Source organism: Hippopotamus amphibius, chromosome 1 (genome assembly GCF_030028045.1).
Source record: "Hippopotamus amphibius kiboko isolate mHipAmp2 chromosome 1, mHipAmp2.hap2, whole genome shotgun sequence".
In the NCBI taxonomy this organism is placed as follows: domain Eukaryota; kingdom Metazoa; phylum Chordata; class Mammalia; order Artiodactyla; family Hippopotamidae; genus Hippopotamus; species Hippopotamus amphibius.
In genome coordinates, this window is record NC_080186.1 from 30,302,061 (window position 1) to 30,318,171 (window position 16,111).

A 16,111-nucleotide genomic window follows, 5' to 3' on the forward strand; every position below is an offset into this window, starting at 1 on the left:
TTCTGTAGGGCCCTGAAGAAATGAGTAGGGCATGGAGGTTCCCAGTGCTCCGACACACAAGATTCATAGATGTCACAATAGACTTCATTGTTTCCTCCCAAACAATGATCTCACTTGGGCTCTCACATGCCTACTCCATATGACCGAGAGGTAGGGAAGGGAAGAGGCTAACCCAGGTGCGTTTTAAGGACGGGGGACTGGTCTTACTTATCTCTGTGTTCCTGCTTCTCAACACAGGGCCTGTTAAATTGGATGATTGGATGAGTGGATGGCTGGTGAGTGGCTGGGTAAATGGGTGGGGGGGTGGTTGAAGAGGTACGTGGATGAATGGATGAGCGGATGGATGGGTAGATGGATGAACGGATGGTTGCATGGATGCCTGGGTGGTTGGTGAATGGACGAATGGATGGATGTGGGATGGATGGATGGGTAAAGGAGGCAATGCCCATTTCATTTATTGAGGTCCAGAGATGACAAATGACCCAACTTGGGTCATACTAAAGATAAACAATGGAGTAAGGCCTGGAGCCTGGTACCTGGCCCCTGCCTTTGAGGGGGGAATGCTCTGTGGCATGGTTTGGTGGTCGACCTTTGGTTGCAGTAGAAGCAGGAGTTGGGATCTGAAGGAATCTGTAGCCAGATTAGTGTCATGGTAGGTGGCTTTTCAGGGTCTAGGGGCCTTGACCCTGAGTTGAATCTTCTGTGCTGGAATCAAAGGAGGTGTGTGGAAGGGTCCTGAGCACGGCAGGAAGAGGCATGAAAGTTCAGGAAGGGGGAACGAGAAGGGTCTGAGGACATTGGGGCTGAATGGTTTTACCTCCTTGGTCTCAGGCTCTGAGCTAGGAGGCCCAGAGGCAACCCCCCTCATGCATTCCTCATGTCCCAGCTTAATGGTACTGCTGTCTATGGGGCCTTCCCTGACCCTCTGGGTGCTGTCTCCCCAGAAGCCAGCACAGAGCCTTTGTACTTAGAAGAGGCTCAGAGCACATTACTGGGGGCGTGAGGTTGCTGCAAAGAGTCAGAAGTGGGGAACAGGCTAAGAGATTGCACCTGCCACTAACTTTCTGGGTCATTTTGGGCAAGTGCCTCAATATCCTTGGGCCTCTGTTTCCTCATCTGTGGACTAGGAATGGAGAGCTTGAACTTTTCTTCCCAGAATGGTTTTGAGAATGAAGAAAAATAATTCTGGGGGGAGGAAAAAGCACTAGGCATTATTTTTCTGCACTGCTTCAGCCCAGCAATAATACAATAATATATATGGTACCTATAAAGTTGACTTTATAGCTAACATTTAATGTGCACTTACACTATACCAGGCTCTCTTCTAAGTGTTTATGTGTATCATCTCTCAACTAATCCTCACAGCAATCCAACCAGGCAGGTACTGTCATCGTCTTCTTTTGACAGATGAGGAAACTGAGTTATGGAGAGCATAAGTAGCTTTGCCCAAGGTCCCATGGGTAGGAGGTGGTGAGGCCAGGATGGAAGCCTGGGCAGATGCCAGGGCCTGCATTCTTAGCTGCTAGCTTCTTAGGACACAGCGCTCTGGACAGATGCATCAGGAGGGCTTCCTGACCTTCTTGGTGGTTCCAGGTGAGTCATCCAACTTCCCTGAGCCTCATGGGATTTACCTGATTGTGGCATGGTGTAGAAGGGAGCAGATCCTAGCCAATTAGCGCTCATACCCTTGGTCCCCACTTCTCTCCCTGGCCCAGTTCTGAGTTCCAGAATCCCCTCTGCTTTGGGCACCTACCCCAAGCACGGGACACTGCTGTTCACCCCAGCAGGAAGTATAAAAATAACATGGGTCTGGGCATCAGGTATAATGGATTTTATTCCAGGCTTTATAATTAGCTAGTCTTGCTGCCTTGGACACATCACTCAAACTCTCTGGGCAACAGTTTCCTCATCTGCAAAATAATAATAGTTTATGTGAGATAATGAAAGTAAAGTACAAAGGCAGTGCATTGATAACTATTACGTTAGAGTGCCTTGGACAGAGTGGGATTTGTGGTAAAAGTTTATTATATTTAGGTTTTCTTCCCTGTTCACTTTGTTTTGCGCAATGCCCTGCCCAGGTCCCACAATAAAACAGCTTTCATTCATCCACCACCTACTGATGCTAAGCACCCTGTGCACATCATGCCCCTTAATCCTCAAAATAGCTTTATGATGTAAGGACTGCCGTTGCCACTGCATCAGAAAACTGAGGCACAGAAAGGGTAAGGAGCTGGCCTAAAGTCACACAGCTGATAAGAGGTGGAGCCAGGATTTGTACCCAGATCTTTCTGGTCCCACAGCCCCTGTGCTTCACTATTCTACTCTGCCTCTCCTGAGACATGGAGAGCATCCCCAGGGATTTTGATGACAATGGGAAAAGGCAGGTGACCCACAGTGGCAGGAGGGGCCCTGCTGGAGGGCCAGGTCTATCCATGAGCTGCTGAGGTCAACTCTAGCAGCTTCTGCATGGAGGGAGCACTCCCTCCTTCCCAGGCTGGCCAGCCCTGGGGAAAGGCCAAGGATGGTGACAATTTCCCACCCTAAGCAGGGAGGGCAGTAGCAGCACAGGGTCCAGGTCTGCTCCTGCTCAGAGCTGCATAATCGGGAGCCTTTGAAGAAGGATTTCTGAAAAGCCATCAGGAGTGAATCATTGACTTAGGGAGGCAATGAATCAAAGGGGAGTTCATAAAATGGCAAATGAATCGGGTGTGCGAACGACAAGGCACTGCTATTCCCCAGAACCCTCCGGGGACAAGAGAGCTGAGAGAAAAGAAATAAAAATAACACGGGGCCTTACGCCTGCTCCAAACCCGAGTTGGCCCCTCCTTCCATGTGGAAAGACAGAGGGCACAGAGGGATGAGACCCACTCGCGGGTGAAGTGGGGCCAGAGGGAGGCTCCCAGGGCACTCTCGGCTCCCTGGTCCAGGCTGCGGGTGCAATTAGCAAACGCCTTTTCCCCTTCTTTTCAGGAGCCCTCGCAAGAAAGAACACTGATTTTGACGAACACCCAAAATAATGTGAGATCAGGCACCATGCATTATGCATGAGGTCTGATTTAACATGAACATTATTTCTTGTGTACGAGACCATATGCCTCCGTGCTGTCTCTGCAGCCTAATAATACCCAGACCCACCCTGGTCAGGCTCAGCCAGAGACATGTCCACTGGGGGTGTGTGCGTAGGAGGGGGCGTTGAAGCAGAGCCTTCCTGGTACTTGGCTCTTCTGAGGGGAGTGCATTCAGATGCCCTGGAGGTGGGTGGGAGGTAGGTCGTGCCCCTGGAGAAACACCAGGGAGCTGGGGGTGGTTGTGTGAAAGTGCCAGTGTGTGTGTGTGTGTGTGTGTGTGTGTGTGTGAGAGAGAGAGAGAGAGAGAGAGACCGCGAGCGAGATCAGGAGCCCGTGATGACGTGATACTGGGTTCATGGTGTGGTGAGGGGGGGACATGTGTTTAGCACAAGAGGGACGACGGCAGGAACGGATAGATCTAATTGCTGTGTGTGTTTGTATATACACACGCAAATGTATGTGTGGGGGTGTGTGTTTAAAAAATAAGATCACACATACATACAAACACACAGCCTAACTTTAATTATCTGAAGGGAGCAGGCGAGATCTGGGAGGAGCTGGGAACAATGATGGGCAGGGATGTGTTTGGAAAGCGGTTTGTGGGGTGAGTGCTCGAAAATCCTGAGAGGAGGGGACCCTGCTAAGGGATGGAAAGGATGCTGCGTGTGTTAAGTCAAATAGCACAGGTGCAGGTACTGAGAGACTCTGGAGAGCTCGGTGCCAAAGGCCGCAAAACTGGCCAGACGGTGGTACGGGTGTGCCTGAGAGTGTCAGCACATGTGTGAGTGAGCAGGCTCGCAGAGTGTGCTTTGGGGTTTTAGCTGGTTGAGAGGAGGAGTGGTGGCGATCGGTGTGAGTGGGGCAGAGACAGAGGAGGTAGCGGTGATGGAGAATTTCTGAGAATGGCTGTGGGTACAGGCCGGGTGGTATCAACAGATGGAGAAGGAAAGGTCACTCGCAAGCCTGTTTGTGGGTAAAGCCAGATCGCTTCCTTTGCAGGTGAAAGTTGCCTCTGCTCTCCCTGGTCACCCTTGAGAACGTAGCCAACCTGATATTGATCTTGGGGGTACGCTCAGCTTTGAGGTGGCCCTGGTGCTTGCTGCCGCGTCCCAGCTCAGGGACCAATAGAGGGCAGTCCTCCCACACGGAGGCCTCCCAAGAGGCTAGGGGAGCCCTGACCAGAGGGCCAAACACTAACTCCGGGGCCTTCACGTATGCAGGGATGCGATTGATGGCTCCTCTGGCTTCGGTCCCTAAGCTGGAGGCACTGGGTGAATCCCCTTCGCTAAGCTTAGGCGGAGCAGCCAACCAAGTAACCAGCCTCCTCTCACTTCTCTCCCTGCTCGTGTGGGTCTCTTTTCTGGAGCTCAAGCCCTGCTGGAGAAAGCCTGGGTCTGGGTGTGTCACTAGGGCCTTGACCTTCCCCCACGCCAGCCCAGAGCCTCTCCAGAAGAGGCTCAATTCTAAAGAGCCCTAAGTGGGCAGTTGTGGTTGGCGGCCAGCTCACCCTGTGGACACCCATTTGAGTCTTGGGGTTAAGGGATGATTGCACAGGCTCTAAGCTATGCAACACAGGTGCCAGTGCAACTTCCTGGGGCAGGTGGTAGTGGGGAGTACAGGCATCCTTGAAGTTCAGGGCCGGGCACCTTCCAGGTCTGCCTTGATGATAGGTGACCACAATGGCCACCTTCCTTCTTCCCATTTTAGCTACTCCCTACCCTGCAAATAACTGTTCTCCCAGTTCAAAGCAGCGGCAGTGTAGCACAGATTTCCTTTCCCCTCCTATCTCTGGGAGCAGCTATGGATTTGCAGGAACAGTTGTACCCGCACACACATTAGTACACCAACACACAGAAGTTCACATGGGGAGAGGGACCCTCTGTAGCTACCAGAATCTGTGGCTGCATGATCTTAGAAAATAATTTTCTTCCAATGAGAAGGGGAGGGAGATGGGATGAGAATATCCCAAAGCTGCTAGGGAAAGCTTGGGCTTCAGGAGAGGTCAATGCTAGTGACAGCTATCTCTCGTGAATGAAAGGAAGTCTCAGGCTCTCAGGAGTGAGCAGGTAGATCCGCCTACGTATGGGATGGAAAAACCGCGGTCAAGCTCAGAGCTGCCTGCCGTTCCTAAACTCTATTCTATCCAGGGAGTAAGACTCCAGGGAAAAATATTTCTCCATAGTTCCTATGGTTTCCTTCTTATACAGTCAGATGTGCTGTGGTTCCTACCATCATCCCAGGCTGGAGGCTGGGGGCAGGAGCCCCCTGGGGCCTTCTGTGACCAAGGATTGGGTCACCCGGTAGCTGTCCCAGGCTGGTGTCTCATTAAGCAAAATCCTTGCCAAGTGGAAGATTTTCTTGCATCCCCTCTCCCACTTTTTTTCATCTTTTTGTTCTACTCCTCAGCTGCTGCTCGATCTTGGGGGCCACATTATTTTGCTGTTTTTGAGTTGACTTGCTTAAATAATAAATCCACCCTCTTGCACGGGATTAAGCAGACAATTAGGAAATCAATCAATCAATTGGTGTCAGCTGCAGGCAGAGACCAGGGAAGGGCCCCGTCTTCCCGGCCGCCTTTTCCGATCTCCAAACCTGCTGCGGCTCAGGCGGCAGGGAGCTCTAAGCTACATTCGCTTCCATTTCAGGGCCTTGAGGCTGGGACAAATCCAGGAAGGAAGAAACAAGGAGGGAGTGTGGGACTACTTCAAAGTGCCCATACTTAGTGGAGCAGGAAGTGAGAGGCCTAGGTGGGGTGGCCAGCAGCTCCTGGTTGCGCTGTCACCCAACCAGCAGGTGAAGTTTCCAGCCTCCTTTGTAAGAAGCCTGGGGAGGCTCCCTGACTTGCCGGTTTGGGGGATGGAATGGTTGGGACATGGGTGCCAACGGCAGGGCTGATTGCTTACTAGGCTGGCCTGAAGGAAGGAGGAAAAAAAAAAATAAAAGAGGGAGAAGCAGCAGCCAGTCAGAGGCTGAGACTTTGAAAACCATGATGGCTTCTGTACTTGCAGAGACAACTCTCTCCTGAGGGGCAGGAGCCCAGGGTGTCACCAGGAACCCTCTGCATCTCACGAGTCATCCTGAGGCCCCAGCCTGCCAGAGACAGGTAATCTGGGGCCTGGGAACACCTCTCTGGGTGCCCAAGACGCTGTCGGCTGGAGCCAAGGCCTCTCACAGGCCTGTGCTTGGATAGCTTCCCTGGTGGGAGGGGGCCACACACATACCCTCCCTAGGGACACAGCTTTTTCCACAGGCAAGCGATTGTGCCTTCAAGCTTTGTCTCCATGAAGAGTAAGAGAAACCTCATGTGGTTTCTCCTAAGAAGGGAAAAGAACTGCATCTACGGAGGAAACAGGAAGAGCTGTTTGGTTAGTATTTTTAAGAGGAGTTGTTATAAAGGAGAAAGAGCTTGACTGGGACACAGGTAGTCTGCGGCTTTGGCCCTGAAACCTGAAGCTGCCTCCACCATCCTGACTCTGTGGGCAGGCTGTGCTGAAGGCTTGACAGGGGGATGTCTGAGAATGTCTACTTCTCTCCCCAGGTCATGACTGCACGGGCCTGGAGTCCTCCCACGGGCAGAAGCATCACTCCCTGGGGAGTGGGGGGTTCCCTTGGGGACCCATTCCTGGAGAGGAGGTGCTAGGGTTTTCTGGGGGCACAGCTGCCTTACCGCCACTCCTCCCCAAGAGAAGTTGCCGTAGGTCATTTGTTTGCATAGAAGTGGGACTGGCTTTGCCCAAGCTGACTGGAGGGGGTCCCTCCCCAGGCCACCCAACGGCCCCCAAACCCCGAAGCTGTAAGAACTCCCCGTGGATCCAGGCAGGTTTGGGTACTGTTTGTTTGTGGGTGGAAAGCCAGCGGGGGGTTGCTGGTGTGGCCTGAGTTGTCTTCCAACTGCCCCAAGACCCGAAATGATGAAGTTGGCCTGGACCCCACCTGGGGAGTGCAAAGTGAAACCAAGGTTAGGAGTAGGGGTGTTGGGTGGGGGATACCCAGCTGGTGGTCCAGGTAGAGAGAGGCAGGCTTCTTCCTTGGCCCAGAAGAGCAGTTGAATTGTGCCTGAGGAATGGCCGATCCAAATTCGGTGTGGTGTCTGCAGTGTCTTAGGCCCTGGTCTGGTCCCAGGATAGGCTGCTTATGGGAAGGGACACAGGCAGCTTCATCTTCCCTAACCTCACTCATTGGAGGCAGGGGCCCAACTGTTGCCTAAGTGACAAGCAGCCCCGATAATGGCCTGGAAGAAGGTCTGCATGGTCACCTTCCTCCAAGATAGTGAGGCCAGAACTTTGGGGGAGGCAAGCCAGGGTAATCCCATCACATCATCCACAAACCAACCCAACCCTAGTAGAAAGAGGACAGGACACAGCCCTGGGGTACATGTTTATGTGAGTAATAAAATATTTACTATAACATAAATATAAAGGGAACTTCCCAGTCTACATTATTATTTTTTTTGCAATAAAGATACAAAGAGAATGCACCAAAACATTGTTCCAAAAAATAATAAAAATAACAAAATTTAAATTCAGATGGTAACAAACAGAACAAGAAATGGAGAAGGGGGAAGCTCCAAACACATCCAGAAAATAAATAGAGATGGATCAGAAATCTGGAAATCATATTAAAATATCTTTTTCGGATTAGTGGGTGTACAAAATCCTTTAGGATGGGGAGGGAGGGCAACCCGGAAAACCAAAAATAAAAACCAAGCACAAAATGTTTCTTTCTCCCCGCCAGTGTGTACATATCTCACATATTTACATGGTTCCCACCTCACCCCAAACTTGGGGAATTTCTCTCCAGGCCTCCTCCAGCATCCCGCATCCCAGGGGGCTGGAAAGGGAGCAGACGGAAGCTGCAGGGACTCAGGCAGAAGGTTCTCAGGGAACGGTTTATTTCTACAGCTGGTTAAAAAATATCTCCAACTTTTCCAAGTTTCGTTTGTTTGTGGCCAGGAGGGCAGGGCCCCGAGGGGAGCGGGGGCCCTGCTGTGCGGTGGTCGGTCTACAGCCGGGCAGAAGCCCCTTCGCATCCGCGTGTGCGTGGGAGCGCAGACCCCTCCAGCTTGGCCGGGAACCGAGCCGGAGCTCGGATAAAACGAAACGAAAAATGAACGCTCGAATTTTTTTTTTTTGTTTTGTTAGTTTTTGTTTTTTTGTTTTGCTTTTTTGGGGGTACGGTAGGGGAAGGTAAGGGGAAAAATAAATTAGGCTAGATTAAAGCTTTGGCTATTTCCTGCTTTTATACACAGACGCGGCTCTCGCGGCCTCCCCTCCGGGGCCCCGATAAATACAGTATACAGCGATTTAAATTAAGGGCGCGGGCGCAGTTAGAAGGACCCCAGGAGCCGAGAGGCTCCATGAATAAATAAAAACCGTAAAAAACCAAGCCCGGAGGAAGGGTAAGGGGGATGGGGCGCATCCTTATGGGAGAAAAGAGGCGTGGAGCGAATAAAGTGACAGCCCCCCACCCTCGACCCGCAGGCTCGGGAATCCGCGCCGGGGAGAGGGTTGGGGAACTCTCCTCTCTTCGTCCTCTCTCCCGGGGAATCCCTAACCCCGTACCGCGTTACCTGTCGCTGTGGGGAGGCCGCTGCCGGGATCCGGCCCCGAACAGCCCGGGGGGGCAGGGGCAGGGGTCGTCGAGGGGTTGGGGGCAGGGAGCAGGCGGCGGGCAGGATGCCCGGGGTGAGTTGGCGCGTTCCGGATCTTCGCTCCTCTCTCTCGGGGCTCGGGCGACGAAGCCTATCGGCCGTCTTCGCCGCTCGCAGGAGAGGGTCGTCCCGGTGTTTGGTTTTATTCGAAAGTTTCTGGGCTTTTTGTAAAATCCAAAGCAACCGAACAAAAAGAGTTCAGGCCGCGCGGCGCCTCGCCGCGCACCGGCGGGGGGCCCGGCCCGCGGGGTCACTGCACCGAGCCGGGCAGTGTGTGGTGGTGGTGGTGGTGCAGCGCGGCCGGCGGGGGAGGCGGGGGTGCCGAGGGCGGCGACGCACCGCCCCCGCCCGGCCCCAGCTCGCCGGGTGCGTAAACGTCGTCCATGGGTGGGTGGCCGGCCCCGGCCGCCGGGGTCATGCGCTTCTCCTTCTGCCGCCGGTTGCAGAACCAGACGCGCACCACCTCCTTCTCCAGCTGCAGGCTGTCGGCCAAGCCTGTGATCTCGTGCGCCGAGGGCTTGGGGCACTTGAGAAAGTGGCTCTCGAGCGCGCCTTTGACCCCCACCTCGATGGACGTGCGTTTCTTGCGCTTGCGGCCCTGAGCCGCGATCTTGTCCAGGTTGGTGGGGCTGCCGCTGGACGAGTCGGTCTCCTCCAGCCACTTGTTGAGTAGCGGCTTCAGCTTGCACATGTTCTTGAAGCTCAGCTGCAGGGCCTCGAAGCGGCAGATGGTGGTCTGCGAGAACACGTTACCGTACAGCGTGCCCAGCGCCAGCCCCACGTCGGCCTGCGTGAAGCCCAGCTTGATGCGCCGCTGCTTGAACTGCTTGGCGAACTGCTCCAGGTCGTCCGAGCTGGGCGCGTCCTCGTCCGAGTGCTCGCCCACCGACGAGCCACCGCCGCCCGCGCCCGGGTGCAGGTGCGCCGCCGCCGCGTGCAGGCCGCCGGCGTGTGCATGTCCGTGTGCGTGTCCGTGGGCGCCCAGGTGCGGCGGAGGCGACGGCTCCAGCTGCGCCTCGTGGCCGTCCTCGTGCAGCGCGTGGTGCAGGCCCGGCCCCGCGCCGCCGCCGCCCGCCGCCAGCATCCCGGCCAGGCCGCCGCCGCCGCCCCCCGGGTAGGCCGCCTGCGCGTACAGCCCGAGCGGTTGGGGCTGGTGGCCCCCGCCGGCCCCCGGCGACGGCGACATGGCCGGGCCCAAGTGGTGCGCCGTGCCGCCCTGCGCCCATGCCGCGCCCGCGTGGGCCGCCCCCTGGTGCACCAGGCGCGCGTGGAAACCGCCGCCGCCGCCACCGTCGTCGGCCCGGCCGGTGCCGCCGCCGCCTGCCTTGCCGTGTTCCAGATGCGGGCCGCCGGCCCAGTCGCCGCCGCCGCCTCCTCCCGTGGGTAGCCACTGGGGGTGCGCTAGGCCCACGGGGTGGCCCGCGCCCGCGCCCAGCCACTCGTGGTGCATCAGCTTCTGCACTTCGCGGTACGCGGCCCCCGCGTGCAGCCGCTCGGCGGCCGCCGCGGCGGCCGCTGCCGCCGCGGCATCCGGGTGCATAAGCGGTCCCGTGCCCCCGGCTCCGCCGCCGGGGCCCCGCGGCAAGTACTGCGCGGTGGTGGCCATGCCGCCCCGCGCCCCGCGCCGCGCCGCCGCCGCTCCGCTCCGTCTGCGGGCCCCGCCGCCGCGCTCCGCCGGCTTAAAGCCCGGACCCGCTCGGCGCTCCAGAGCCCCACCCCACCCGCCACCCATTGGCTGCCCGCGGAGCCGCCTCCCGCCCCCCGGCCCCGGCCCCCGCCCCCCGCGCTCGCCTGCCGCCCGGCCGGGCCGCCCAGAGCTCGCCATTGGGCCTCACTCCCGGGGTCCCGCTCGCCGGCCACGCTGATTGGCCGCTGGGGCTTCATTCACGGCCCCCCCTGCCGTCCGCGTACACACTCACGCCCCGGGGGCGCGGCCGCCACGTGGGGAGTGGCGCGGGGGTGGCACTGGGACCGCACCCCCTCTAGTCCTGGCTGCGTGGGCCCCGCTTTCCCCCGGCGCTGGAGACTCCGAGCCCGGCGGGTCCCACGCTCCACGCGAGCAGAATTCCCGCCGGCCTCCCGCCCGGGTGGCCAGAGGCGGTGGCGGGGATGGCAGGCTCCGGGAGGCGCTCGGGCTCCGAGAAGCGGCTCAGCCCGGTGCTCCTCCCTCCGCAGTGCCGCTGCCGGCGGGCCGGGATTCCCGCGGGTCTCGGCGGCTGCGAGCGCGAGGCGGCGCGGGTCCCCGGCTCGGTTGCGGCGCGGCTGCTCACCTCGCCCGCCTCGCCTCCCGCGGCTTCCAGCGGGCACCGAGCTCTCCTCTGCGCGCCTCCCCGGTCCGTCTCGTTCTTCCTCTTCACCCTCTAGACCACCCCGCGCAACTCCGTCGACCTCCGCGGCCTGGAGAGAGCGTCGGGCGCGGGCAGAGGCGGACGGGCCCCGACTTCACGCCTCTCGCGGGCTCTCCTTCTCCCGGGCACCGCGGCCCAGGTGAGTACCGCGCGGCTGGCTCGGGGCCGGAACGGCCGGCGGCAGCGATGCTGTAGGGAGACGGGAGCTCCTGTAACCAGGCCGATTCCGAGGTTCCTGAGTGAGAGGACCTCGAGGTGGAGACTGTGGCTCCGGGAAAACACCGCCGACAGGGGTGGTGGACACACTGGGCCCACGGATATATGACCTACGCCGCCGCCGCCTTCTCGCTCCTCCTCCCCCCTGCCTGCAAGGCTCATTGGCCTGGGTCATGGTGGGGTCACGCCCCGGGGAAACTTGGTGAGGAGTGGCGTGGACTTGGGGAAGGGCGCTGGCGCAAACACGGCGTGCAGGCCGGGAGCTGTCCAGCCTTGCAGGGAGCCCTGGGCTGGAGTTTAACCCACTTGCCTGAGGCTGCTGAAATGAGAACTGGGATTGAAGAGGCCTTGTTGGAAAGATGCGGCATGCGGTTGGGGTACCTACTCATCCCCCAGGTCTTTGAGGACTCCCTGAAGGATCCTGAGTGGCCTTGGGCCTCAGTATCAGCTCTTCTGTGCCATGTTGGCTGGAGGCTGAGTGGAATGAACTGTAGCCTCCACGTCTTCCCCACGCTGAGGCTTGGCTCTCGGGGAGTCTTCCAGCTGCCACTTCACCTCTTTTCTATCCCTTATCTTGCCTCCAATGGACTCACAGATTCCAGGGCCCCAAGGTCCCAGATTGCAGGACCAAGCTGGGGGCCCAGGTAGGGCCCTCCTGGCAAGTCAGGACTGTAGAATAAAGCCTCAGTGTGTGAAGAAGGGTGATGGGGGTCTCGGGTGGCAGCTGCAGTGGAGGTGACTGGGGCAAAGTCGACAATGACAGGGTCATCCTTGGGCACAGACTGTGCTCATCCAGGCCCTGAATGCACTAGGACCAGCCTCTGGCTAGCCCCCAAGGGATGGAGTGGCCATTGGCCACTCTCCTGAGCAGATTCTTTAGGTCCCAGCCCCATGGCAAGAGCTGTGATGGAACCCTGTGTCTGAACCTAGCTAGGGATGTTGGGCTTTCCTGGACTCTGGCCCAGGAAGTGGTCACCTTGAGGCAGTCCAGTGCTGGTCCACTTGCCTTCCTGGTCTCTCTCCCAGGCTCAGGAGGTAGGACCAAGGCTGGGAATCCTGTAGTGAAGTACCCTCTCACACCAGCCCTAACCAGACCTGCATGACATTGAAGCTTGGGCTTCTGACCTGGACCTGCTACTATCTTCCTGGGCAAGAATAACTCTGGCCCAGTCTTCTAGGGCTTGGTTCTTCTACCTGTACATTGGGAATAACAGCACAGTACTAAAGGCAACACACCTGTCTCACTAAGGTAAGGCAGAGGATGGTACAAGACAATGTGAGTGAGAAGGGGTCAGAAAGGACTTTTACTCTCATTGTTCCTACAGTTAGTGCCCAGTGAATGAACAGGTTACTCCTCCTCTCTAACTAAATCTCAGTTTCTGCATCTGTGGAGTGGGGTTATGGAGGTTTGGAACAGATGACCTCTCTGGTAACCTCCCTTCCAGCTCTGATGGTCTCTGAGTCTACGAACCTTTCTCCCACTTTTTGTCGGAGGAAGGGAAATGTCTGGACAGTGGACGGGTGTTGTTTGGAATGGTCACCATAAGCAATAGGTGCTTTACCAAATGCTTTTCATTTATCACATTACCTGCTGCTCTCAGCCCTGAGAGTGAGCGAGCACTGGGAGTGTTCTCCCATCGCACAGCTGAAGGCACTGAGGCTTGTCCGAGGGTGCCGAACTTGTGGAGGTCCCACTCCCCATCATCCTCCTTGTGGCTGTGGGGTGGGGAAGGGTGCCTGTGGAGCCAGTGGCTTCAGTTGTCACAGCAGAGAGAGCTCACAGAGAGAGCTCTCTCGTTAGCTGGCACTCTTGAAGCTGAATTCTGCAGTTCTGTGCTGAATTGAGGGGTGGCTGCAGCCAAGCCAGGCTCCTAGGTTACCAGCTTGTCAACTAGCAAATCTCAGTCCCAATTCCATTTTCCCCTTTAGCGTTCCTGCTCTTTGCTTTGGCTCTCGGAGCCTCAGTTTCTTCATCTTAAAACGAGGACAGTAATGCCTGCTTCTCAGGTGTGCTCTGCAGCTGCAAGGATGAAACGAAGCATGTAATTTAGGTGCCCCCTTTTTTTATTTGATTAGGGTATAGTTGTTTTACAATGTTGCATTAGTTTCTACAGTACAGCGAAGTGGAGTTCCCTGTGCTATACAGCAGGTTCTCATTAGTTATCTATTTTATACATGTTAGTGTATATAAGTCAGTCCCAATCTCCCAATTCATCCCCCCCAACCCCCAATTGCCCTCTTAATATGAGATGCTACTGTGGGGTGAACAGCAGCGTGAACTAGGAAAGGATAACATTCCTTTCTCTGCTTTGGAAGTTTTAGATCCTCTGCAATGATATGGGTTTGCTCTCGAGTCACAATTTTCTTGTATTTGAGAGTTAAATTTTCCCTAGGAAGTCTTGACATCCCCTTTGCTTGTGTCCCTAGATATACTGGGTGGGACACCGGGGGCTATGGCATGGTCATTGGCAGAGACACCTGCTACAGAGCATCCCCTCTCTCTCGGAGCCCTTATCCTCGTAGACCACAGAGAAAACCTGGAACACGGAAGTGAGACAGCCACCTGACCCATGCAGACACACAGCGGTTTAGGGACGTGAGCAGATGTACATTCACACACACAGAAATACACATAACATGCAGATACACACATGAAATTTAGCCTGGGGACAAACACGCAGATTCACAATAGGAACACATGCATTCACATCATTAGGTTGGATATTCAGCGTCACACTAACCAACACACAATGATGAATACAGGCATGTGTCTCAACGGGAACATTCACAGAACCCACGCAGAGGCTGAAGTCAGCTCAAGTTGGCATTCCTTCAGCGACAGAGACATAGAGGAGACCTACAGGCCCTTTGGGTGACCAGCATGGAGGCTCTCAGCTGGCATGGCAGTTCACACAAATTGGCACACCCTCGTGTGTTCACAAATGTGAGCACACGCTCTCCACCCAGTGCACAGATACAAAGAGGCCCACCCCACGCATCACATAGACACCTACACCCTGTAGGAAGCAACCCATCTGTACAACGGATCAGAAAGCAGAGGAAGGGGCCATGCCCTCCCCCCAAGCTTAGTCCATGCGATTCCGCGTCCCTACTTATTCGAAGGAAGCAGGAAAGCCCTTTCTTTTCATTTTTTTTTTTTCACTCTCCTTGTCTGTGGAGGACAGCTCCCAGCCAGGCCGCCGCCAGCTTTAGAGGCTCCCCGGCCTCCCTCCCCAGCGGGGGCCCCTGCCCAGCCTGCCCTCAGGCCAGGAGCTGCCCAGGCTTTCCCAGAGTGGCGCGGCCTCCTCCAGGCTCTGGAGTGTGACCAAGCGCCTGCTCATTTGACACAGGTCACCGAGCCTCCAGCAGATGGGGCCCTCGCTGTGGGGGGTCTCTGAGCCGGAGGGGCTGCTGGGGGAGGCTCTGCGGGAATGAACCACAGCTACACAAGCCCCACGTCCTCTCTCTGCAAAGTCTCAAGTCAAAGACACAACCCCCCCGCAATCTACATTCACACTCCTGCCTGAGAAGTTCAGATGCGGCCTCTAGGATGCGACCATGCTTGCCATCAGCAGTACTGCAGCCGCACACGCACTGTGAGACTCCAGACGCACATCCCAGGCAGGCAGGCCTACATAATGGTGCACTGAATGAGATTTGGGAGGGAGAAAGGGGGGCAGCTGGGTCTGGCTGCTTTCCTGCTTTGGACTCGGGCTCCTGCCAGGGTCACTGGGTCCTCAGAGTCCAGGGGAGCACTGAGAGCAGATGCAGCCGCAGACACGAGGCCTTTTCAATGTTGGGGGAAGACGGATTCCAGGACATTCCACCTGGATTCCTCACAAGTCAGGAGTGCCGAGTGGAGCTAAAGAGAGAAGAGATCGGCCCGTGGGGAGAGCTGCTGGAGGAGCTTGTGTCCTAGGATGCCCTCCTGTGTGCGTGGGCTTGAAGTCTGTCCGAGGCAGGCTGGGCTGGAAGGGATGTGGATAGCATTCAGCCCACTTCCTTTCCCTTCTTATGCCCCAGATCGTGTATTTTCAAAGTGTCAAGGGTCCTGGGTTCCATCTTGACTCAGACTCAGGCCTGCTGGATGACACTGGGTCAGTCTTCGGCCGCCCGATCTCTGTGAACCTCAGGGTCCTCATCTGTGAGCTGGGCAGGAAGGTCTCTGTTGGGTTCTTGTGAAGGCGGGATGAGATCACTGCCCCGATGGAAAGTTGGAAAGGGGAAGTGTGGCTTGGTTTTCCTCCCTGGCTGCCAGAGGTGAGTAAGAGGCTGTGAGCAGGAGCAGAACCTGTCTCTTCCCCCAACCAGTTCTTACTAAGCGGTGTCAGGAGGTGACCACGCCCATACCCTGCTTGTTCTGGGCTGGAAAGTGTTTTTGCCTGGAAGAGTCCGGCAGGGTCCCGGTTGCTGCAGACTCCAGCCTGGGTAGGCGCATCCACTCGCTCCGTGCAGGTTGGTGCCAGCTAGACAGCGCTCACCACCATCCAGAGAGCTCTCCCACAGAGGATGCGATCACTATTCTGAGCTCTCAACCCCCCACCTCTCTCCCTCTAAACTCAGCCCCTCCAGGTGTCCTCCCTCTTTTGTCCTTCCTGTGCTCAAAAGAGCCTAGCATAGAGGAGCCGAGGGGTAGGAGAGGCGTGGCTGCCTTTGGCAGAGAAGAAAGCAGCAGTCCCACTTACTTAATTTAAGTTTCCCTGTCGCTCAGTCTTGGGAAAGGGAAGGAAGGAAGAAAGGTGAAATATCTCTTTGGGATGAGTCTTTCCTTGTATTTTTCCCCCTGCTTCAGCCCCCTAGGTCTATGTGTGGGGGTGGGCGTCCTCCCA

General features: G+C 56.5%; 1 protein-coding gene across 2 annotated transcripts; it reads right to left on the bottom strand.

Annotated features, from left to right (window-relative positions):
- Nucleotides 1-1,840: 1,840 nt before the first annotated feature.
- Nucleotides 1,841-10,391, bottom strand: POU3F1 (POU class 3 homeobox 1). 2 transcript variants are annotated; one of them, XR_009049700.1, is made up of 2 exons: nt 8,638-10,391; nt 1,841-1,910 (listed from the first exon to the last, which is right to left on the bottom strand). XR_009049700.1 is itself a non-coding variant. In XM_057712106.1 (1 exon), the coding sequence occupies exon 1, from the start codon at nt 10,322-10,324 to the stop codon at nt 8,969-8,971; it is 1,356 nt and encodes a 451-aa protein (XP_057568089.1). In that variant the 5' UTR covers nt 10,325-10,391; the 3' UTR covers nt 8,237-8,968. The 2 variants fall into 2 exon arrangements, 1 of the variants encoding a protein (XP_057568089.1); XM_057712106.1 differs by lacking the exon at nt 1,841-1,910 and having other exon boundaries at nt 8,237-10,391.
- Between the last annotated feature and the right edge of the window lie 5,720 nt (nt 10,392-16,111).

Coding starts and splice junctions, on each gene's coding strand:
- POU3F1 (XM_057712106.1), bottom strand. CDS start 10,324: ATGGCCACCACCGCGCAGTACTTGCCGCGGGGCCCCGGCGGCGGAGCC.